Source organism: Lampris incognitus, chromosome 12 (genome assembly GCF_029633865.1).
Source record: "Lampris incognitus isolate fLamInc1 chromosome 12, fLamInc1.hap2, whole genome shotgun sequence".
Taxonomy (NCBI): domain Eukaryota; kingdom Metazoa; phylum Chordata; class Actinopteri; order Lampriformes; family Lampridae; genus Lampris; species Lampris incognitus.
The window spans coordinates 30,917,109-30,942,862 of record NC_079222.1 but is presented as its reverse complement, the minus strand read 5'-3'; the positions used below and the strand labels follow the sequence as shown (position 1 = coordinate 30,942,862).

The window sequence follows — 25,754 nt, the reverse complement described above, 5'->3', positions numbered from 1 at the left end:
ACTTTGTTATAAACAAATACAGATTTTCTACAAAATCTCGCCATGGATTGTAAGCTTAGTTTTTTTTTTCCACATTCGTGCTGCTCTACGGCAATCCCTCTTGAGCAAATGTATTTGCTCAGTCTTCCAGGGTATTACTGAAATCTGTGATTCTTTTTCTTAGTTTTCATAAGAGCCACTATGAGAGCAGACTCTAGTTTAAAGCTGAAGTGGTTAACTTTATCATGCACTCTGGAAATATCAGCTGACAGAGGAAGACTGCACAGGTGATGAGGGAAGTTAAAGACTGCAGAAGGACTAAGAAAATTTCTTTTTATGATACACTGTGTTGTTTTTTGGTAAGTCAGAAACAATCATGTGAAAAAACAAACAGTAGTGATCTGATAAATCAGTATCAACAATCTTGTCAACAGCAATATTCAGGCCTCACTAACTCTAGGGTGTGGCCAAGATTGTGGGTTGGACCAACAACATGTTGAATAAAATCAAAGGAAAGCAGAAGCTGTACAAACTCCACAGCTTTACCGTCCGAGGCGTTATCCACATGCAAATTAAAGTCCCCAGAAATTAGAATTCTGTCATAATTAGTAAAACAAATTGACAGTAGTTCTGATATTTCAGGTAAAAATAAGACTGTATGCTTTGGGGGCTGATAAATAGTAACCAGTAACACAGAAAGAAGATTTACTTTCCAATAAGATCACCTGATACTTGAAGGATGAGAAACTGCCTAGATGCAAGCGCTTACATTTAAAAAAAAATCTGACAAAATGGCTGCCAGTCCTCCACCTCTCTTACCCTCATGTATAGAGTGGATGATACTGTAGTTTGGAGGAGATGCTTCAGCTAGAAGGGCAGCTCCATCTGAACCAAGTCAAGTTTCTGTTAGAAGAATAAAATGTAGCTTCTCCTCACAGATAAGATCATTTATAGAGAAGGTCTTATTTGTAAGTGCCCTGATATTTAACAGAGCCAGGTTTAGCTTTTTATCATGGCTGGGCCTTTCTACAGGGGGGAGACATTTCAGAGGGACCAAATAAGACTCTCTGGTCAAAACACTCATTGCCCTAGTCTCCCTATCTGAGATGACAGCCTGAATATTACATACATCATAATCCTTATGTCATTTAGCTAAGCACTGTCCGATGTTGTGTGACAGCACCTGAGCACCAGTTTCGTTTGGGGGGAGGCCATCCTTTTTCGGCAGGAGGGGTCTCGCCCAGAACAGGTCAAAGTTATTTACAAATTCAAGACCAGTAGCTGTGCAATAGTTTTGTAACCAGTGGTGGAGGGCATAAAGTCTACCACCTCTCACGTCCTCTCTGACAGGTAGGGAGGGGGCCAGAAATAACAATCTTAAGACCCAAGTCTGAAAGGGAAGAAAATAAATTAAGGAAATTATTTTTTAAAACCTCAGACTCACGGTACATGACGTCGTTAGTGCCGATGTGGAGAATGAGAGTGTGAAGGTTGGGGTGCTTGACCAGGATGGTAGGGAGCCTCCGGTGTAAATCCACACCCGGAAAACAAAGCGTTTTAGAAGGGCCAGCAGACTGGGGCAGGGAGACGTCCCGCACCATAGAGCTGCTGACGACCAGGGAGGTGGTTAAGGGGTTAAAAGGTGGGGGGTTGATGAGGGGGACAGGCGGAGCGGAGACAGTAGCAGACGTGGCAGGGGGCAGGGTGATGGGGGGGGAGAGGGGCAGCGGGGACAGCAGCAGATGTGGTGGGGTGGTGGTGGTTAGGGGGACAAGGGCAGCGGGGACAGCAGCAGGCACGACAGCAACCGGCGGGGCTTGAGAAACTGCTTGAGCCGGTGGTTTCTCAGCTTGTTTGAGGTTCTCCCTGTGGCAAGTCTGGCCCTTATCCTGAGGTGGTGGCCGGGGAGAGAGGGCAGCCGACATTCACAAGTCGCAGTCTTCAGAGGCAAGGGCCTGGAAGCAGTTGAAGGTAGGGAGGGTGAACGGGGGGGGTGCAGCAAGCCTGCTAACTTTAGCTCCCCTTCGCTTGCTCGTGAACAGCATTGTGGACCCCTCGTCCCGATGGGGGGTGGAACAGCTAGTAGGGGACCAGGAGAGTGTGGTTTCATACCCCGTCGGTTTTTCCAAGCAGTACTTTGAGGCAGATTAGCTCATGATGAGGTCCGTGGTGGTGTAGCGGTCTAAGCATCGGCTCTGTGTTGATGCAGTTGCCCACTGGGGACCAGGGTTCGTGCCCCGGTCTCGTCAGATCCAACTATGGCCGGACTCGATGAAGCAGCAGTAATTGGCAGCGCTGTCTTTGGGAGGGGGGCGGAGTAAGCTTGTGTTCGTCACATGAATGCGTCTCTGGGTGTGTCGGAAAAAGCAGTGGTTAGGCCTGGAGTCGCCTTGTCACAAAAGTGGCAAGGCGTCTCCTTCGATACTGCCGCAGTTGGCGAACGCAATGAAGTACGAGGTGGGTGTTTGAACTAAAATAGGGATTGATTGGCCACTAAATTGGGAGAAAATGGGAAACATCAGAAATAAATTTTTAAAATAAAAAAAAGATTAGCTTGTGATGAAGCTCGGCGATCCTTTTGGCCTTGTGTCACACAACCATAACAAGGAGCCGACTGTAGCTCCTGTATTTTTGCTGCCTTGTGTTCACATCCATGGCAGCCGACAACAGACTGCCTTTCCAGTTCAGTGACCGGGGCAGAGGAGTTCAAAACAGTCTTTTTAAAAGGAGACATTACTGCGGGAAAAGCACCGGACTTCGCCATGAGTGGCAGACAGGTAATGGCGTTACCTGTCCCCGCAAAATAAAACCGTCGATTACAACCACGGCAGAGGGCTGAGTCCATACAGTTTTCACCACGCACAGCGAAGCACTATGGAGACGAAGACTCCAGTGCAATCAAGTCCATGCAAAAATTGATAACCCCATAAAAAAAAGCTGTAATCGCGGTCCCACTGTCCATGATGCCTCCCTGCCCCACAAGCTAAATCATTTCTATGCCCACTTCGACAAGGACAACACTGACCAAGCCACAAAAATCCCCAGCCACCCAGAAAACCAGGTGCTCACTCTATCAGTCGCAGAGGTCAGAGAATCACTGCGCAGTGAACACACGGAAGGCTGCCGGACTGGACGGCATACCGGGTTGGGTCTACCGGGAATGTGCCGACCAGCTGGCTGAGGTCTTCACACCTGTATTTAACCTCTCACTGTCCCAATCTAAAGTCCCGGCATGCTTTAAGACCCCCTCTATCATTCCTGTCTCCAAGAAACCAACATCCACATGTCTGAATGACTACCGACCCATAGTACACACCCCCATTGCCATGAAGTGCTTTGAGAGACTGGTTCTGGCTCACATCAAAAACATTATCCCCCCCACATTCGACCCACATCAGTTCGCCTACTGTCCCAAAAGGTCTACTGAGGATGCCATTGCCACTGCCCTGCACGTTGCTCTGACCCACCTTGAACTTAACAACACATACATCCGGATGCTGTTTATAGATTACAGCTCTGCCTTCAACACTATCATTCCCGCCAAACTAACCACCAAACTCCTCTCCCTTGGCCTCAACTCCTCCCTCTGTAACTGGATCCTGGACTTCCTGAACAACAGACCTCGGTCTGTTAGGTTAGGTGACCACACCTCCTCCACCCTGACCCTCAACACAGGTGCCCCTCAAGGCTGTGTTCTGAGCCCCCTCCTTTTCTCCCTCTTTACCCACGACTGCCTGCCAACTCACCCTTCAAATGTTATAGTTAAGTTTGCAGATGACACCACAGTCATTGGCCGTATCACCAATAATGACGAGTCGGCCTACAGAGACGAGATTGAGAACTTCACATCATGGTGTACTACCAACAATCTTGTCCATAATGTGCAGAAGACAAAGGAGCTGATTGTGGACTTCAGGAGGTCTAGAAGCTGCAGCCACTCCCCCATACATATCAATGGGGTGGAAGTGGAGCGTGTTTCCAGCTTTAAATTCCTTGGAGTCCACATCAGCGAGGACCTTTCATGGACATTAAACACCCAGGCCCTTGTGAAAAAGGCTCAACAACGCCTGCATTTCCTGAGGAGGCTGAGGAGTGTCCGTCTATCCCCCAAAATTCTCACCAACTTCTACCACTGCACCATAGAGAGCATCCTGACCATCTGCATCTCAATGTGGTACGGCAACTGCACCTCAGTAGACCAGAAAGCTCTGCAGCGGATCGTCAAGGCAGCCCAGCATATCACCGGTACCCAGCTCCCAGCCATAAAAGACATTTATCACAAACACTGCCTTCGAAGGGGTCTGAGCATCAGCAGAGATCCCACCCACCCCAACCATGGACTGTTTTCCCCCCTGCGCTCTGGGAGGCGCTACAGGAGCCTCAGAGCCCGCACTACCAGGCTCAAAAACAGCTTCTTTCCACAAGCTGTTGCCCACCTGAACCTGGCTACCCACTGAATGTCTGCAGATATTTTTAAATATTTTGTACTCCAGCTCTTTTTTAACTTATTTTTAGCTTTTGGGTTTCATGTGTGTATATCTTATATTGTGTTTGCTGTGTTTGTCTGTGTCTGTCTTGCATTGTTTGGTGAAGCCACAGCCCTCATTTCATTTTTAACATGTGCCTGCACATTGTTTTTAATGACAATAAATTGAATTGAATTGAATTGAATTGAATTGAAAATCCAAAAAGTAGTAGTGGAAAACCATAAAAAGGTTGATAAAAGTTAAAAGTAATGTAATGTTGAGGCTAAAAACTGAATAAAAATGTCAATCTATGACAGCAGTAAAAACACAATGCTGACGCTGACACAATTTAATTTCAGAGAGCCAAGTTGTGAGATTTTCTAGGGTGCTAGGATTTGTGGGTTTTAGCAACATTTATAACTGTCATCAGCATAAAAATGGTAAAAACACACCATGATTTTGAATGACCTCGTCAAGGGGCAGCATGTATATAGAAAAAGAAGGGGGCCAAGAACTGAGCCTTGAGGGACACCACAACTCAACTAAGTCATCAAGAAAGTAGAGTTACCCAGATCAACAGAAAAGGCACGTATCGTGTGGACATGAATGTACTGTATGTACGAATTTATGATTGCATTCATGAATTTTATATATGCAAGTATTATATGTATCTACATACTACTATATGTATGTATGCATGCATTCGTGTCCATCTATCTATCTAAGTGTGCTGATTATAATATTTTCCTCCAACTTTGAGAAATACAGCAAATATTAGTTGAGGATTATTTAATTATGGATTGTGTCTCGTATCATACCTGTTATTTTTAGATACTGCTAACTCCTGCACCTTTTGCTTTGAGACAAATACAAAACACTGGCGTGATATTAAATTGAGAACATTTTGAGAACGTGAAGAGCAAGAAAACTACACTACTTGAGAGCTGATCTATGTAAGACAAGTCCAAAATTGTTTCTCAGAAGTGCACTTTGCGTATTAAGAAAACATTGTCTTAAAGGTGGTATATACGGCATTCAGCTCCACTATCGCAGAACAAAACAAAACAAACCTCCCCCTCCCTTTACCTTCTTGGCTATTATTTGGTTGGTTGGAATATTGATTTTTATGGTTGTTTTATTAACATTAGTAACGTATTCAGCTTGGCAAGGAGTCATTTCTTCGATCTAATGAGTGACCTAAATCCACGTAATTTAATTATTAGTGGGACTGTCCTGAATACCATTTTTTGGGCTCTGAAGCTTCAGTTGTAAGCAACAGAGAATATTTGGAGGTTGTGAGGAGGGGGAATGACTCGGGAAAGAGTCAGCCAGACATTTCTCCATTGTTGGCTGAGATGGATGGCACAGCAGTGCAACACATGTCTTTTGGTTTAATTACAGACATTAATTGGTAAGGATTCTGTAATTGAACAGTATTGCTGTTTGTATTGTTATTTGGTAATAAAAAACATTTTCCAAAAAGTTTAGTGTATTTTATGTATATTTGTAATCCTGAGGGATTTGGTTGAACAAGGTTTTATCTATGCACTTTTTGTGACATAACAGATTGTGACAATTTTTTCTTATCACTGATAAATTATACATCTAGATAAATGCTCATTATAATAGGCTCCAAATCCGAGACAACACCCGAGAAAGTGCTGTGAAATAAAAGCGCAGAAAGAGCATACTAGCGCTGACAAATTTAAGACTTGAGATCTATATTTATAAGATTTATATTTACTTATAATTTCTTTATTGTCATTTCTAAGTACTCGTGTTCCAGCTCCACATTCTGTCAACTATTAGCCTAAGTCTAGAATGTTTTACAAGCTAAACCCAACAAGAGTCAAACACAGATACAAAACACGCTTATTTCTGTTACAACAACAATACTTTTAATGAGATAGCCATAACAGACGGTTTAACAGTGTAATACGCCGACATTGTTCTGACAATGAACGAACTGTAATAAATAGAACAAGGTAGCGCAATTATAATAACAAGCATACATTTCAATAAACGAACAACTTAAATGAAAAATAAATGAATGAACTGATATAGAATAAAATGAACTGTAATAAACAGAATCAGGTACGTAACGCAATTCGCGCAGTTATAATAACAGCAGCACAGCACACGTTTTAATAAACAATTTCTTTCCAAATATTAAAATAAAAACAAATGAATAAAAAGCTACTCGCTTGTAATTTGGAATGGTGAAGGTGTCCGCCACGTCTCCAGGCTGTTGTGCAATGTCGACTCCCGTATGGTTCGCCTCTATTACTTTGGTTTCCAATACAAAGGCACAGAGTTCCCACTCCTGAGTGACAGGTGACAGCCATGTACGCCTCCATACCCACCGAGGTCCAAAGGTCTGTTGCGAAACTTAAGGAAGTTGAGTTTTCAACGAGAGTTAAAATTCGGTCTCGCACACTGCTGTACTTCAGAGACGGGGTGTGTGAAACACTGGAGCGTTTGGGTACAGTGTAGTCGGCCTCCATCTTCTTCATTAATTTTCTGAAGCCTTCACCTTCAACTATGTTAATGAGTCTCATATCCATAGCAATGAACTCTACTATGGCATCTGTTATGTCTCTTTCTTATCTCCATTATTGGTTTTTGGAACTGTAGTCTGCTGTGTGGTTTTGGGTGTGGTTGAGGATGTCGATGGCTGCAATGGCTGGGGATGCACCTATGGACAAGTTATTATTAGGCTTTTTTATGCCAATAATTGCCTTAGCTCCAGATATTCCCACATTACTCCCTATGTCTTGTTTTTTGTCCCCCCCTTTTTCTCCCCAATTGAATTTGGCCAATTACCCCACTCTTCCGAGCTGTCCTGGTTGCTGCTCCAACCCCTCTGCCAATCCGGGGAGGGCTGCAGACTACCACATGCTCCCTCCGATACACGTGGAGTCGCCAGTCTCTTCTTTTAACCTGACAGAGAAGTTTCGCCAGGGGGACGTAGTGTGTGGGAGGATCACACTATTCCCCCCCTGCCCCAAACAGGTGCCCCGACTGACCAGAGAAGGCGCTAGTGCAGCGACCAGGACACATACGCACATCCAGCTTCCCACCCGCAGACACGGCCAATTGTGTCAGTAGGGACGCCCGACCAAGCCAGAGGTAACACAGGTATTCAAACCAGGGATCCCCGTGTTGGTAGGCGACGGAATAGACCGCCATGCCACCCGGACACCCCTCTTATGTTTTATTTTAACTATTTGAATCAGTTGCAACTATTTGCCAAGCAAAGTAAGAGCACATTTTTATTGTGTGTAACGTTACGGATAAAAGCAGCTTGATAATGGCGACTGGAAAACAGACATGAGCTAAGCTAAGTTTGCTAGCTAGTACAGTCTCAGTTTTTACGCCGTATCAGAATAGTCTACTACTTACAGCATTCAGGTGATGTATCATGCTTGTTATGCCAACGTGGTAGGCCAGTTTCAGATTGCATATTTAACGCACTGCCCTGTCATCGCTAAATCTGTGTCGCCACAAAGGCAAGGTCTTCGGCATTTTGTCTTCCCTTTAACGGCCAAGGTGAACTGCTGTGAGTGACAGGCATGTCAGACGCCGCAGCTGAGACAGTATATAGTTCCACATTTTAACTGAGCAATTAAAAACTATAAATATAGTACAAGAATGGGCTGACGAATTTGCAGTTCCCCTTTATTGATAGCCTACATTTAGCAAAAAAAAAAAAAAAAACCGAAGATCTGAATCTCAAAATTGAAACCGAATATCTACCCAACGAACGAATATCCGAATAATCAGATATTCAAGTCCAGCTTTAATTATTAGCTTGCTAGTTATCTTGCTAATGCTAGCTACCACACATGCACCAACATGCATGTGCAGCCAAACCGGCTCCCAGAACAAAGTACAAAGAAGCTTGGATTACAACACACAAAGCGGGAGTGTGACTTCCTGCTCTGCTCAGGACGCCATTACTCCTCTATCTCTGTACATAGCGAACAGTTGTTTGCTGCTCTATTCATGTTCTAAATCTTGTAAACAGCACCTTTAAACCTACATTGGTGTTCAACATAACTCAGTTATGCCAAGGGGGAAGGGAAGTATGTCGGATAAAAATAATATCTTATTTTCAAATTTATTTTCTTTTTCTATGTACATTTCTGCAAATGTGTGTCTATGAATTGAGTCATAAGAGCAGTTGTGTGTTTGTGCCATGGGTCAAGAGGATACAGACGAGTCCATGATATGTTCACAGCACAGTGGCCGTAACCCTAATTAACTGCATACCAAACGTATTTTATTCTGTCCATCATAGCACTTCAATATAAGAAAATACAACTGATGCAATGGCAAGTAAGTTACCCCAATGAGACACCCACCCCATCACAAACCCCTTATCCCCTGACTGATTCCAGTCTGTTTTTATACACATTTAAAAAAGAATTTTCTCCCACATTCTTTAATGAATTCTGGGTGTAAAATGTGTAGTGCATGAATATGAGTCATGCTGGGTTACGGACAGAGACCTAATAATACTAAGAGAGAGGAGCGAGAGGAGAGGGACAGAGACACAGAAAACAATCCTCACCACTTGGACAGCAGATCTCCCCAGGTCTCAAGGATCTTTTCTGCACACTCCTTGGAAACATCACCTGACCCACTCAGTAATGGCTCATCATTATCTGGATGGATCACACACACACACACACAGACACACACACAGACACACACACACACACACACACACACACACACACACACACACACACACACACACACACACACACGGGCATTCACACATATGTACACACACAGTACACAAACACAAAAGGAAGTATGGTTAGATGAATTATTTCAACAATTAACTTTATTACTTCCCTTCTAATCAGTCGGTGTTACAGGTGGGACTATGTGCTCATGTTACACATGCGAGCGAGCAGAAGCTCACGAGAAAATTGAAAACCGAATGAAAAGAAATTGTGTTTTAAAGGGTAGACTTGGGCTGCAGTCTAAAACTCTGCAACAATACATCAGGTAGAAAACACATAATTTGCCGCAATAGAGTCTATGCATTGCAGTTCACTTAAAACGTGTGTGTGTGTGTGTGTGTGTGTGTGTGTGTGTGTGTGTGTGTGTGTGTGTGTGTGTGTGTGTGCGTGTGTGTGTGTGTGTGTGTGTGTGTTTGTGTACCTGGGAGCAGTTCCAGTGTGGGAATTTGCATTTCTCTGTCATAGCCTATTTCTTATTCAAGCAACATAATAATAATAATAATAATAATAATAATAAAAGCCCAATGACTGCTGGGATAGGTTCCAGCATCCTCCGCAACCCTGATAAGCAGTTTGGATAATGGATGGATGGATGATAATAATAATAATAATAATAATAACTGACCAGACATCATCATCAAGAACAAAAAAGAAAAAAGCTGCCTACTCATCGACATGTCCATCCCGACTGAAAGGAACACCTCAGTAAAAGCAACTGAAAAACTGTCGAAATATAAAGACCTTGAAATCGAGATTGAACGAATGTGGGGATTGAAAACCACAACAATACCAGTAGTGATAGGAGCCCCGGGACTTGTAAAAAAAGGGATGGAGAAATACACCCAACGGATCCCGGGTAACATCAGAATACAAGAAGTACATTAGATCGCACTACTTGGAACAGCTCATATCCTAAGAAAGGCACTATCCATCAAATAGACTTCTACCTCATTCTAACCCTAGGCCCAAGGAATGGGCCCGGTTATTATGTTTTATTAGGGCATGAAGTTAAAGGAATTTTGTATAATAATAATAATAATAATAATAACAGTGAGGTGAAATAAGATGAGATGAAATGAAATGAAAAGGTCCTGTATGAAACGTAAATGCCTGCCTGTCCAGTATGCTCTGGCGTGTGGACCCAGCTCCTACTTAAAAGAAATCAGACAACATTAAAAAAAAACAAAAAAAACTATTGACTATTTTCAAATCAGCACTTGCACATTTCATCCTGTGTGCACCACATGTCAGTAGAACACAGTAGTAATTGGCAGATGGTCACCACATATTGAAATAATGGCAGACTTATAGGTGCCTCCGGGTCATGGACATCCCAGTAACACCAAGAAATGAGCAACAATGTGACATTAACAATATCCATGATACAGCAAAACTGTTTCACAGGTGCTGTTCGAAGATATATCCTGAATAGTACTGTAATTTGAACAGTAGTCAGTAGTGTAACTGGTTGTGATTAAATTACATTTAGGACAGTGCATTCAGACACACACACACACACACACACACACACACACACACACACACACACACACACACACACACACACACACACACACACACACACACACACACACATAAGCCACTACTGGCCTAACACTTTGAAACATGGCGTTCTGCAGCTTTGCATCTGAACCGCCATGCTAATGCAGGACACACGCCTGTTTCTCTTGGGGACCCACAGCACAGAAGAGTGATCATTTAATTTAGTATAAGTATTTAGGTCAGAGGCTGAAAATGTTTATGGGTTCAACATCAGAAAGAACACAGTGCGATTTGGGGGGTTGTATGTTGATTAAATAACACAATTTCATGCTGCTGTGCAGAACTGCTCTTGGTGCTCTGTTTTGGAAGTACACAACCACGGAATGGGGTCAGCCCAAACCTCGGATACACAGCACATGAGAAAGAAGCAAGAAGGGTATGGAAAAATATGGAACATGCAAAAAAAGGTCCTTTGTGGAGCTGGCTGACTGGTAAATTTGAACAACTGGCAAGAAAGACCTACGTAGCTCTACAATGTGACTGAGCACAAGGGCAAGTTCAAGAACTACACAGTTTCTTTTTCTTGGCAGAATTGAAAGATTTTACCCAAAGGAAAACAGTCAGCATAGTAATTCACTCGGCTAAACAACATGGCGGCAAGAAAAAAAAGCACACTTGGAGTTTGCAAAAAGGCAAATTCAAGACTAATTTAAGATTTAAGAATTTAAGAGTATAAGTCAAGAGTAAATTTTGTGTTCTCATGAAACACAAGGGCTACTGCTTCTTGTCACTACCAACACTGGCTCAACAGCTATCTAACACCATCACCGCTGTGAAGCATGCTGTAGGCGTGATTCTCGGTGGCTGGGACATGAAGGCTCTTAAGGGAAGACGGAATAAGGGAAGGAGTCAAACACAGTCAAATTCTTGAGGACAGCCTGCTTCAGTATGTCAAACCTTACATCGGTTTAATGTTTAATTTTCTACTGAGTATAAAGCCAAATCACCACTCCAATGGTTTTGGAACAACAATATAGCAAGTCCTTGACTGGCCAAGTCAGATATGAATCTGGAACTGCAAAAACTAATTGCAATAATTAGGGGGCCAAGCACCAAAGATGCATAGGCACTCTATTGCTTTTGTTCTATTCAATATTCTTAATATCACTCATTATTAGTATTAAAATGATTATTATCATTATTATTATTGTCATTATCATCATTATAATACTATTATGGGTATTATTGTGAAGATTATTATTATTATTATTATTATTATTATAAGAAACAGTAAGAGCTAAGCTTGGTAGGTTCCAAATCCAATCCACTACTAATGCAAAAAAAAAAAGAAAAGAAATCCACTAATTGACCAGATGATGGCACTATAATAAACAACTTTATGTTTTTGTTATAATTTTTAAACCATATGGCCATATCTGTCAAACCAGATTTTCCGGCAATTTGAATTTTCTGGGGGGGGCTGTTTGTGTGAACTAGTCATAGACCATGAACCCAATCATCACCAAATCTGGCCTTTTTCCATCTCTAGAGACCCAAAAGTTTTGCACAGAATTTTGGTACTCATAATCGTTTGGCAGCTACTGACCAATAAAATGTAGGGTGTGGCACACATTTGATAAATTGAGCCATAATTCATGAACGCAAAGTCCAATACTCGTGAAACTGTCCAGAGTGAAGGAACAGATAGTCATCAGCGTAAGTGGATGTACCTGGTCATGTGACCACCAGACTCCCAAGAGAAAGCAGTCAATTTATCTATCACTTCTGTCAAGGGGAGTTTGCAGGACAGAAATAATAAAAAAGTTTGATTATATTTTCCTCGAAATGCGCAATGTTTTCTTGACTATGAAGCTTTGGCCATCCTGTCGTTTACAATTCCCTCCTTTTTGTTTTTTTTTTGTTTGCTCTGGTTTCCTCCACCACCAGCAATGTGTGTTGTGTGTGCGTTACAGCAAAGAAAAAAAGAAAATGTCCAGAGAGCAATAATCTGCATTGAAATTAAGCGGGGAAAAACAAGAGAGGCGATGGCCAGAATCTGAAATCCAACTCGATGCATTGCATTACTGTATGCCTTTGTGTGCCTAGTCTACTCCCTTAACAATAACACAAGTAATAATAGTGATAATAATGACAAGTGGGATGGAATCATTTTTGTATCTTCAGCTAGGCCAAGACAAGACAGGAGATTATTTTCAAATATATCACAGACAAATCAAGAGTAAATTTATGGCCCCGTCCAATATATATGAATATTTATTAACAGTGACCATGTTGGTTTGCTTGATGTAAGACAAGAACAGAATGGATAACGTTATGGATAGTGAGTGTTTGGCATTACATAAACACAAGCTATATGCGTGTTATTTTGCATACCGAGCAGAGACCCGAGCTCCTATTACAAGTGGCCTTTCCAGACGCATTGGAGACGTCCTGTAATGCCAGGTGTGAACTGCTGTCTCACTTAAATCCAGACACAATCTGGACTTGTCTGGAAACAAAATACCAGGTCTGAATTGGGCCATGGTCACTCATACACCGTTAACACATAAGGACAATTTAGACACCAGTTCATCCAAAATGCATGCCTTAAGACTGTTGGAAGAACCTGGAGGTCCTGGAGGAAACCCACACAAACACAGGACCCTCCTGCTGTAAGGGAACAGTGCTACTACTATTAGGTCAATGTGCACCTCTACTGATCAATCAATAGTCAAAATAATCATCAGTTGCAGCACTTCTTGTATTATATCTCACTGAAAATCTTAAGAATGACTTTAAGATGGCTGTTCAGAGACATCCTTGGTCACACTTGACCCAGTTTGACTAAATCTACCAGAAAGAACGGGAGAAAATGTTAAACATACCTATCAAAACAAGACTTGAGGCTTTAATGCATTTGCTATTTCTGTTTTACATTTTCACTCATTGCAGCATTTGATGAGTATTTCATAAAATAATCTATTCTGCATGTAGCCCATAATAAAACAAACTGAAGAACAAAAACAACTATGAACTTCCCTCTTCAGGCCCAACTTAATCCAGTGATGGTGTCGACGTATGTCTGGTGACAACGCAGGGCGTTGTCCAGTTACACTGACATCCCCTGTTGCTCGACTCACTACCCTTGATCCAACCTTTGTGCACTAATCCCACTTGATATTAAATGCCCCCCTCGCTATGATATGATTACCATGTAGTGCTCTTGAGATGCCTGCAGTTTGACACTTGAATTTATCTGCATATTCCTGACTATCTTTGCAAGTCACTTGAGATAAAGATGTGAAATTGTAAATGTAATGTAAAAATTCCTAGGTTTTGAATATTTTCTGAGACCAGTGTAACAAATATTATGGATATCATTAACCCGATTCTCTGTAAATATGTCCCCTCTCTCTGAAGCAGTCTTTCTTCTTTGTTCGGCTTGTTCCCTGTTTCTCAGGGGTCAACACAGCAGATTTTATAGTTTCCTTTGGCACCTTGTGAGGGCACAGCACCAACGGCGGTCGTTGTTAACCCGGGCCTTGAGTGATCCAGTAATGAGCCTCAACTGATCCAGTATGGTCTTGTCAAGCCGCATAATGATGTCAAAATTTTACTTCGGATGCCCTTCCTGACACAGCCACTAACCCTATGGATGGGGGCACAGGTAACATGCTGGATACCGTCCCAGTACTCATAGAATTGTGCCCGTGCCTGTCGCCAATGCCCCCTCAGTGAAGTAGTGTGCCACTTAAACCGGTGCGCCATAAAAAGTGTCACTATGAAAATATGGGGGAACAAAAACCGGGAACAGCTATAGATATGGAAAAATAAAGTTACTCTCACCTTCCTCTTCATCATCCTCGGGTGGTGAGGGAACCATGGCACCAGGCCCAGTTGGCAGGATGCCAGGGCTAGCGGTAGTCTTCCTCTTCTCTCGCGCCGTCTCACTTTCTAAATTCACCACCTCATAGAGTGTGTCTGACGCGGGACTCTTGCGCTCTTTACGCTCCATCTGTGAGGGGACACATTTTTACAGGGAGACAATGGCTGTTACAGACAGATGGCCAATAAACAAAATACAAACCAAGAAATAAGCACCAGTACACGTTACCTGGAGATACTATATGTCATCACATGAACAAGCTGTGATTACTTTCCTTTTACATAATGCTCACAGATGCCCTTTTCAGCATTGCGGAAGCGGCATTTCATGTTCGTCCTTATAACCTACCATCGTATTTTGACTTATTTAATTGGGGACGGAAAGTGACATACCTGCCGTAGTTTAAGATAGAAGGTCTCGGTGTAACTTCGCTTGCTGAAAGGCCAGAACAGCCTGTCATTTGGAGAGCAGACCCGGACCCTGGTCTCTAGCAGGAAACGAACAGGCTCCTCTACTTCTGTAATCACCAGGTCCACCGCCGTCGTCATATACATGAACTTATCTATGGCGAGAATGACGACAATGTTCATGAGCCATAACTGTAGCACAAATAACCAGTGTCATGGCCCTTCAGAGAAAGTGTGCTTTTAAACAGGTTTTGGCCCTGTCCCATTACTTTGCCTTTAACCCTACCCCTCGCTTTCAGAGTGCTCTCAGTTGGGTAGTGGCCCTTCACAACGAAGCCATGAGGGGTCGGGGGGAAACCATTTAACTATGAAACGGGACACCGCTCATTTATGTCATCAGAAGCCGAGTAACAAGCCCAATGTCACCAGAATTATCTGCTTATAATCAACCCATTGTAGACAGGTACCACCGGTAACTAGTTTCTACTGAGATAATATGTAAGATATTGTGGTGGACACTAGGGGCTATGCCTCTCACCCAGCAGGGATGTGAGCTGGGGGTGTGGTTTACATTCCCGGGCTCTCTGGTGCAAGGTTGTTCCTGTTTTAGTTTGGTTTTTGGAGCTGAGGAATAAAGTTCAAACTCGCCTTCGTCTCCTGTGTTTTTCCTCATCCTGCCACATGGTGACCCCGACGTGATAAATGTGGCAGGATGAGGAAAAACACAGGAGACGAAGGCGAGTTTGAACTTTATTCCTCAGCTCCAAAAACCAAACTAAAACAGGAACAACCTTGCACCAGAGAGCCCGGGAACGTAAACCACGCCCCCGGCTCACAGCCCTGCTGGGTGAGCGGCATAGCCCCTAGTGTTCGCCACAATACCATCTTTTCAACTCACTGAGCTTTTCCTTTAAATGGGCAGCTTGCCAGGAAGCAATTCTGATTTAATTCACTTGTTAATTTCATTGGGTAATTATATTCACGTTCGCAAATTGAAAGGGATCAAACTTAATCTTATTCTTTTTTTTTTTTTACATGACTATCAGCTTTTTTTTTCTGGGTAAAGTTATAATTTAACTGTCTAATCTTCATCTTCTACCAGTTACTGATGGTTTAATCTGTGTGGTGGAGCCTTCTGCCATAAAGAACTTATCGCACTTTTAATACTCCACAGATTTTTCATAATGGGTTAAGAGTAGAACACAAAAACTGTTAATTTTAATTATAAGAGAAGGAGGATGAAGACACCTTATCAGCTGCCACAGAGGGGGAACATACGGAGAGGCCTATTGAGGTTTACACATTAAAAATAACATCTAACCATCATCTATATGATAGTGTTGCACCATAAAACTTTCACCATCTTGAAAACAGGTCCATCCACCTCCATGGTCCATCCGCCTCCTCAGGAAGATGCTATTCAGCTTTGGCCCATGACTTAGAATGAAACTAAGTAGTCCTGGCACTGTGAAATTCAATGTCATGTTTTGTGTTCCCTACAGCTTTACAAGGTGTGCTTAAGAGAAGCAAATTGAAAAATCTAATTTAGAAATTTACCACATAAGGCTGCAGATGAAAAAGACAAAAATAGAAATACTGCTGGAACATCAGTTAAAGGTGGGTGTGGTGCCATCAGATGGACAATTTTACTTGTTTGAACAACATAAAACTTACTTACTGCACTATATTTGTACTTGCAGGTAATAAAGAAGACTTCATAAAAAGGCATATTGTCTTCGTGTGACACTGGAGAGTTGGTGGGTGAGTCCGAAATGATGGTAGCATATTGTGTCTCTGACTGTTCTTACATCTTATGCGTCAGCGGGGTGGTCAGGATTGTTATCAGGATCATTATCAGGATCGTTCACTGGTTGAGTTGGACATCGTTCTCGTCTATTTGTGGCAATGTTGTGGAGAATCACACAGGCCACAATAATGTCACATGCCCTTTCTGGGGTGACCCTGAGCCTACGAAGGCACTGGAAACAGGCCTTGAGCGTCCCAATGATCATCTCTACCCTGGCTCGTGTTCTGCAATGAGCCAAGTTATAACATGTTTGCAGACCGGGCTCAGAATCAGGGTAAGGGGTCAACAAATTCAAATAATGCGGTCACTAAACCTGCACAAATCAGAATCAGAATATTTTATTCATCGCCAAGGGGAAATTGGGTAAATGAGACAAAAAGAAACCGTATAATTCTCCAAGCACCCGCAAAGGGTGAAATGCACCCCTAACTGCACTGCCAAGCAAATAGCTTCTCAGCTCTCCGGCGTTATATCACTTTTTGATTTAAGTGAGACTGAAATCAATGGTGTACGGGTAGCATAGCAGTCTATTCCGTTGCCTACCAACATGGGGATCACTGGTTTGAATCCCTGTGTTACCGCCGGCTTGGTCAGGCGTCCCTACAGACACAACTGGCTCTGTCTGCGGGTGGGATCCCAGATGTGGGTATGTCCTGGTCGCTGCACTAGCGCCTCCTCTGGTCGGTCGGGGCACCTGTTCGAGGGGGGGGGGGGACTGGGGGGAATAGCATGATCCTCCCATGTGCTACATCCCCCTGGTGAAACTCCTCACTGTCAGGTGAAAAGAAGCGGCGGGGAACTCCACATGTATGGGAGGGGACATGTGGTAGTCTGCAGCCCTCCCCGGGTCGGCAGAGCGGGTGGAGCAGCGACCGGGACGGCTCGGATGAGTGGGGTAATTGGCCAGATACAACGGGGGGTCCACAAAAAAAAAGTGTTTTCTTGAGGAAATATTCAACCACTGTCTGAATATGATGCTATTGAATAAATAGTATCACATGATAACAGAGTTATCGTCTGATTTATATTTATTTATTTTTTTACATGTTTAACAGATTTCTACCTTTAGGTGTCTCCTCATTGACAGCTTGGAACTGAGGTGTATTTGGGTTCCAACTTCCTGTGATAATATAGGACTTCCCATCTGAGCTCTTCCCCATCGACTCCTAAAGGGGCACAGAGTGGGAGACGTTATCACATACACACTCGTGCAGGCCCAGACACACACGGACTCACATGACCAGACACACAAATGAAGTCACCCACCAGGTCTAGAAGGTGCATGTCGCTGTTCTTCACATTCTTCCCCGGGCTCAGAAGGAGACCGAAACACCTGGAGGGCAAATACACATACACACACGCACACACACACGCACACACCAATACACACATAGGTTCAGAGAAGGAAAACAGAAATGGATGAATAGAGAGAGAGAAACAAGAAAAAGATAAGGCATAAAGTTGGAAACGTAAAGAACAATGATTGTCCCTGAGAGGAAAACCGGTTGTAGAACTGCTAGTCCAGAACATATATCACCACAAATAACTTCCTGGTCTGATCCTGTTTAAAACAATCCGGAGCACGGAGAACATTAAACACACAGGGAGAACCTCCATCCCCCATCCTCAACTTGTCCGTGCTCTCGGTACATTAACAACCCACAGCAAAGTGGAAGTTGATGAGACGGTGATGGACTGTTTAGATTTCAACACCGTGGAATATTAACCGTCTGAAACATACCCTCACATCAGTCACTAATCTCACAGCCTTACTGGAGCACTCAGGCCCCGACACTGACACACACAGACACACACACACGGATGGGAAGACTTTCAAACAGGAGTGTTAATCGATTATGGCTGTGTCACTTAGGAACGTCTGGTCGGGCGCCTGAAGCTGAAATCTCACAACTGGGGCAGACGGAAGACAGTCAGTGTGAAAGACGGACAACAGCTACATCCTCACCTTTCAATACACAGACAGTCCCCGGGTTACGAACGAGTCCGTTTCTGAGTCGGTTCTTATGGGGAATTTGTATGCAAGTCAGGACAGTTACATACAGTTCTTTGTCAAAACACAACGCACACGTCTATTCCATTGCCTACCAACACAGAGATCGCCAGTTCGAATTCCCGTGTTACCGTCGGCTTAGTCGGGCGTCCCTGCAGAAAATTGGCCGTGTCTGTGCGTGGGAAGCCGGATGTGGGGATGTGTCCTGGTCGCTGCACTAGCGCCTCCTCTGGTTGGTCTGGATGCCTGTTCAGGGGGGAGGGGAGACTGGGGGGAGTAGCGTGATCCTCCCACATGCTACGTCCCCCAGGCGAAACTCCTCACTGTCAGGTGAAAAGAAGCGGCTGGCGACTCCACATGTATGGGGGGAGGCGTGTGGTAGTCTGCAGCCCTCCCCGGATCGGCAGAGGGGGTGGAGCAGCGACCGGGACGGCTCGGAAGAGTGGGGTAATTGGCCGGATACAGTTGGGGAGAAAAGGGGGCGAAATTCCAGGAAAAAAAAAAAGAAAAAAGCACAACACACACAACAACGTTTACGCGATCTGACAAAATGGCGACGACGGCGTGGCGTTCTTCTCCCTTGGGCCAACGAACCGCCTAAAAGGCACGGTTTTGAGCATCATACATCGCGCAAAGTAGTCCGTCCGTTCGTTAGTACAAACCATTGTGTGTAACTTGATTTTTTTTTTTAAATAATAGGCTTTATGGAGTCGGTTTGTAAGTACGAGAGTTCGTGAGTCGGGCGTTTATGACCTGGGGACTCCCTGTAGGTTCTGTTACCTTTACTTTCTTATCCTTACTTCTGCCCCCTTGTGTGGGTTGTGTGACGGCAGGCAACAGTGATCAGTACTCAACCTTTCTGAAAAAAGGACCTACAGCTCCTTGCCACCGCAAAGGCAACACGAGCCAATCACTGAGTGGATAAAGCTGCGGCTGACCTCAAAGCTGCGGACCCGTTAAGTGCTGGCAGGTCATTCCAGACAAAGTAAAGGTGGACGTTAAAGGCTCCTGGTTTGGACCCTGTAAGACTCTGTGTGAGCTTTAAGTTGGCATCCCTACTTATGACACTGACACATGAAGTAAATTCTGGTCTGAGCCTCCAGGAAACAGCGGCACCCTTCATGCGATTGTGCAACCACATCCTGGCTTTAGCAACAGCTACTGTAGAGTACCGGGGAACAACGTAAGTATTTTACATTACTGTAAGTGTGCAAATATCAGTCATGCTACCAGGACATAGCTGAAATCTAAACAAGCAAATAGTTGAAGAGGACATCACTTGAAGTAATGGGGACAGCTGGCATGCTAGCAAATTTCTTGTCCACAGACCATTTACAGTAACTATGCAAAAATTACTAATTAAAATTAAATATCCCTCTAACAAAAACATGCACATTTTATGTGACCTCAGCATGAGCGGTAGTTGACAGATATTCAACAGAAATTGCACACTCAAGTCACATCATGAAGTATGTCAGATCTGAGTGGTTTCTGTGGCTTTACGTAGGTTAATAAAATGACACGGTTCGGTTCGCTGCAGCCTGTAACAACAGCTCGTCGTCCCAGCAATCTGCTTCACCGCATGTTCTCGCATTGCCTTTTTTCTCACTACAATTATTCTGTCAGACATACCAGTTAAATTAAAAACACTACATTAGTAGGACTACCCAAACTGTAAAAAAAAAAAAGTTTTCTCCTGTATGATAAGCATCCGATAATGTGTGTCACAGAGCATTTTTAAATAGGCTGATTCTGTGAGGGTAACTGTGCTCCGATAAGCTTATCTAGCCAATGAGAGCACAGGGCATTTGTAAGACATCCTGTGTCCACCAGCCTAGTATGCCATACTGCACAGCTGGGACATCCTGTGCTATTCTGGTATCTTTGTGTGTGTGTCTTTGTGTGTGTGTGTTTGTGTGTGTGTGTGTGTGTGTGTGTGTGTGTGTGTGTGTGTGTGTGTGTGTGTGTGTGCGCGTGTGTTGGTGTTTTACCTCTCGATTGCCAGTTCCTTATTAGAGGTCTGTTGAACATAAATGACGATTTTCTTGTCCATTCCTGCACGCAGCTTGAAGCTCTGCTTGTCTTTCGCCACAGCGCTGAGTGCACAGAAAGACAAGTAATATTCACCAAATGCATCTTAGCCATGAGCACATCAATGGCATCAAACATTTAACCTAATGTGCAATATTAGTTTAATAAATTCATAATAAAGTCGTAATTTATATATATATTATATTAAATTATATTAAATATTATAAATAAATATATATTATATAAATTATAATGAATGTATAATTTAATAAATGAAATTATCTTAATTAATGATATATTTGGACAGACGGCATAAAGGCACCTCTCAAGCAGCACTTGCTAGATGAATGGAAGGTACAGCGGTCTGACAGCAATACCAGATTACACTGTAGGACAGCTTTACTGGCCAGGAAATTAAACTGATTCTTAAGAGTTTTGGGGTAATGTCGGAGCAGAACCCTGCTTGCCTAACCAGACCAGGAAAGTGGAGAAGGTTCTGGAGACCAACAACAATCACTTTACAAAACTCAACTTCTAGAAAGACTTAAAGATACCCTGCGTTAAGAGACTACGACTTCAGCCATAACTAATAAAATAAAAATCCATATATTACTGCAAATAATAGTCTGTATGACAAGTGATAACAGATAAATAAGCTTATTTGCACCTTATAAGAAGACGTGTCAGCACATTCATTGGTTGAACCACTTATGAAAAAGTGGTACAAAGACACCTTTTCATTGAGACTACATATTCAACTGTAAAGCACATACTGTAAGTTTCATATCGACTTTAACATAAGGAAAACTGATTATAAACAGATAAAGTGAGTTTACACATGCGGGTAAAAGCTGATTGTTTAGAAAGCCGCAAACCAAAAATAGTCAAGCATGAACTAATGAGGAAGAACAAATGTTTGTGGGCTAAAAATACACCCCAGTATTTTTTGTCATGTATTGTTTTCCAAACAAGCTGAGTAAATGGTCTCTTTAAACTTGCGGAAGTCACTGAATAGTTGGGAAAACAAAATGTAGACCCTGGGAAAGAAGAAGTCATCAACAGTCACAGCAAGATTTCCATGAAATTGATGCCATGGCTGAAACTCTCAACTATATCATCAACATTATCTATTCTCGGCTTGATTATTACAACGTGCTTTACTTGGGTATCAGCAAGGGCTCCCTCTACTGTCTGCCGTTGGTACTACAAGCCGCTGCTCGGCTCATTACCGGGACCAAGAGGCAGGACCATATCACTCCTGTGCTTGCCTCCCTACACTGGCTCCCTGTTATTTTAAAATTTTATTGCTCACTTTTAAGGCCTTAAACGGTCTTGCTCCTACACACATTTGTGATTTACTGATCTGGTATACACCCTCTCGACCGTTAAGATCTGCAGATCGGGGGCCCTGCTGGTTGTTCCCAGCTCTCGGTTTGTTAAAAAGGGGGATTGGGTTTTTGCTGGTAGAGACCCCACACTATGGGCCTCTCTTCCTACTGAACTAAGACAAACCAAGTCTCTAGCTTCTTTTAAATCTCGTCTTAAAAGGTTTCTCTTTGTGAAAGATTTTGGAAAAGTTTGATATTTTTTTTTATTTATTCATACTGTTTTTATTTTTACTCTTACTTTATTTGGTCTTACTGTTATTTTTGCCTTGTCTGGTTCTATTTTATTTTTATTTTATTTTTTGCATCCCCCCCTCCCCAATTGTATCCGGACAATTACCCCACTCTTCCATCCCGTCCCAGTCGCTCTTCCACCCATTTGGGGAGGGCTACAGACTACCACATGCCTCCTCCGATACATGTGGAGTCACCCGCCGCTTCTTTTCACCTGACAGTGAGGACTTTCACCAGGGGTACATAGTGCATGGGAGGCTCACACTATTCCCCCCCGCAACAGGCACCCCGACCGACCAGAGGAGGAGCTAGTGCAGCGACCAGGACGCATACCCACATCCCGCTTCCCACCCGCAGACACGGCCAATTGTGTCTGTAGGGACACCCGACCAAGCCGGAAGTAACATGGGGATTCGAACCGGCAACCCCTGTGTTAGTAGGCAACTGAATAGACTGCCACACCACCCAGATGCCAGTATCATGTTGAAAAATTAAAGTCAAGTGATAAGTATTAATACAAACATCCAAGGGGTGTGTGTGTGTGTGTGTGTGTGTGTGTGTGTGTGTGTGTGTGTGTGTGTGTGTGTGTGTGTGTGTGAGTGAGTGAGTGAGTGAGTGAGTGAGTGAGTGAATGAGAGAGAGAGAGAATAAGAGAGAGAGACAGAATGAGTGACAGAGAGAGAGAGACAGAGAGAGCCTGCCTGCCTGAAAGAGTTCCATTCCACCTGTAACAATCCCCCCAAAAGAGATCAAATCTAATTAGAAGTGTGCTCTTCCCCAATAAATGGTTGTTTAGAAAGAGCCAAATAATCTAAAATGACTTATATCGCACATTTTATGTAAGGCTCAAAGCACCTTACATTGGAAAGAAACAGATGAACACAGACAATCACAAACGAGCAGAAAAAAACACACAATAAATGATCGGTTTAACAGCTCTTTAAAATCAACAGAGGATGGAGCTTAAAAGCGATAAATAAAAAATACCGTCCTGGTCCTTTTGCTCAGTGGGGTTCGAAACGTAAATCAGAGCCAGGCTTGTTATTTTGGATTTGGTCTGTGGAGTTAAATGATCCAGTCGGTCCCCCTCAGCTGTGGGGCCACGTAGTAGTATGTAGGTACTGCCGTCATTTAGCTCCAGGAAGTAATTACTAAAACACTTACTGACTGTAGACAGGCAGGCAGTCAGTTTACTGTGCCAACTTGTCAACAACTGACATGGAACTGACACGTTCGGCTGGCACCAACAGTAAGGCGCCATGCACCAACGTTCTCACTTACGTCATTCTTAAAAGAGAGGGGCTTCTCCATAGAAGTAAAAGCCGGAGTTCATCCACCTAACATCACACCTGAAAAAGCCAAGGTGAGCGGTCCAAGCTGATTGTTTTATGGCGAAGCCACTCATGCATGAGGCTCACCAAGCAACTAATTCCCCTCCAGTCATTTTCTTTCTTTTTTTCCAGATTTCCCCCCCTTTTTCTCCCCAGTTGTATAAGGCCAATTACCCCACTTTTCCGAGCTGTCCCAGTCACTGCTCCACCCCCCTACCACATGCCTCCTCTGATACATGTGGAGTTGCCAACCCCTTCTTTTCACCTGACAGTGAGGAGTTTCACCAGGGGGACATAGTGCGTGGGAGGATCACACTAGTCCCCCCACCAAAACATGCGCCCTGACGAACCAGAGGAGACGCTAGTGCAGCGAACAGGACACATCCCTACATCCAGCTTCCCACCCGCAGACACGGCCAATTGTATCTGTAGGGACGCCCGACCAAGCCGGAGGGAATACGGGGATTCGAACCAGCAATCCCCGTGTTGGCAGGCAACGGAATAGACCGCCATGCCACCCAGACACCCCTCCAGTCATTTTCTATGAGACGCAAATAATCGTGGCCAAAGACATAGCGGGAAAGCAGGTGACACAAAGCTGGCCTACAATGTGAAAAAAGGGGAATTCAATTGAATTGAATTCCTCTTTTTTCACATTGTAGGCCAGCAAGTTTAAATCTTTGAACTTTATGCAAATATATCACGAGAGCCAATCACCTTCGTCCAAACAAGACTACAGCATTGCCTTGTTTTGTCTATAGGCTACAACCACAACAGTAGAGCAGAAAATTATAGCCAGAGTTTTGGGGGAGGGGGTGGGGGTTCCAGATCTGTACGATCCATCCCTGGTGTGAAAGCCAACTGTTTTAAACAAATGTGCTGAGATAAACACAGACTTATAAGTCGGCTGAAAGTCTATATTAGGCTACAGCTGAAAAATAAAAATAAAAAAAGGGAAAATTTACAGCGTAATTGGTTGGCTAGTTACTGGTCAGTAAAACATGGAAACGCCCATAAGCAGCCAGACAGAGAGGGTGATGCTGATGCCATGTGAACTCACTGACTCCCAGTGTGGCTTCGCCATTACTGCTATGTGAGGTATAAGCAAGGCTCAGCGTTTTCGGTTTTTACCGATTTTCACTGAAAAATACCCAGATTTTTAAACTGATTTTCACCCGGATCGTATGTTTCCACGGATCCAAAAGTTGTTCCTGTTCATGTGAGGTTATGTAACAGTGTCCTCTTGTGGCGAAATTGGGCATGCTGGGTGGCTTTGAAAAATAAAAACCGAAAACGCTGAGCCTTGGATATACACTCACCGGCCACTTTATTAGGCACACCTGTCCAACTGCTCGTTAACGCAAATTTCTAATCAGCCAATCACATGGCAGCAACTCAATGCATTTAGGCATGTAGACATGGTCAAGACGATCTGCAGCAGTTCAAACCGAGCATCAGAATGGGGAAGAAAGGTGATTTAAGTGACTTTGAACGTGGCATGGTTGTTGGTGCCAGACGGGCTCGTCTGAGTATTTCAGAAACTGCTGATCTACTGGGATTTTCACGCACAACCATCTCTAGGGTTTACAGAGAATGGTCCAAAAAAGAGAAAATATCCAGTGAGCGGCAGTTCTGTGGGCGAAAATGCCTTGTTGATGCCAGAGGTCAGAGGAGAATGGCCAGACTGGTTCGAGCTGATAGAAAGGCAACAGTAACTCAAATAACCACTCATTACAACCGAGGTATGCAGAAGAGCATCTCTGAACGCACAACACGTCGAACCTTGAGGCAGATGGGCTACAGCAGCAGAAGACCACACCGGGTGCCACTCCTGTCAGCTAAGAACAGGAAACTGAGGCTACAATTCGCACAGGCTCACCAAAATTAGACAATAGAAGATTGGAAAAACGTTGCCTGGTCTGATGAGTCTCAATTTCTGCTGCGACATTCGGATGGTAGG

At 43.6% G+C, this 25,754-nt stretch overlaps 1 protein-coding gene across 2 annotated transcripts in view; it reads right to left on the bottom strand.

Moving 5' to 3' along the window:
* The window catches only part of LOC130121504 (rab GTPase-activating protein 1), a 213,128-nt gene that overhangs the window by 132,491 nt on the left and 54,883 nt on the right, over positions 1-25,754 (bottom strand). For both annotated transcript variants that reach the window (XM_056290319.1, XM_056290320.1), the window contains 6 exons: positions 20,805-20,909; positions 18,069-18,135; positions 17,866-17,968; positions 14,981-15,150; positions 14,549-14,717; positions 9,019-9,112 (listed from right to left, as the gene is read on the bottom strand). In XM_056290319.1, the coding sequence (XP_056146294.1) occupies positions 9,019-9,112; positions 14,549-14,717; positions 14,981-15,150; positions 17,866-17,968; positions 18,069-18,135; positions 20,805-20,909 (708 nt within the window). The remainder of the gene's footprint in view (positions 1-9,018; positions 9,113-14,548; positions 14,718-14,980; positions 15,151-17,865; positions 17,969-18,068; positions 18,136-20,804; positions 20,910-25,754) is intronic.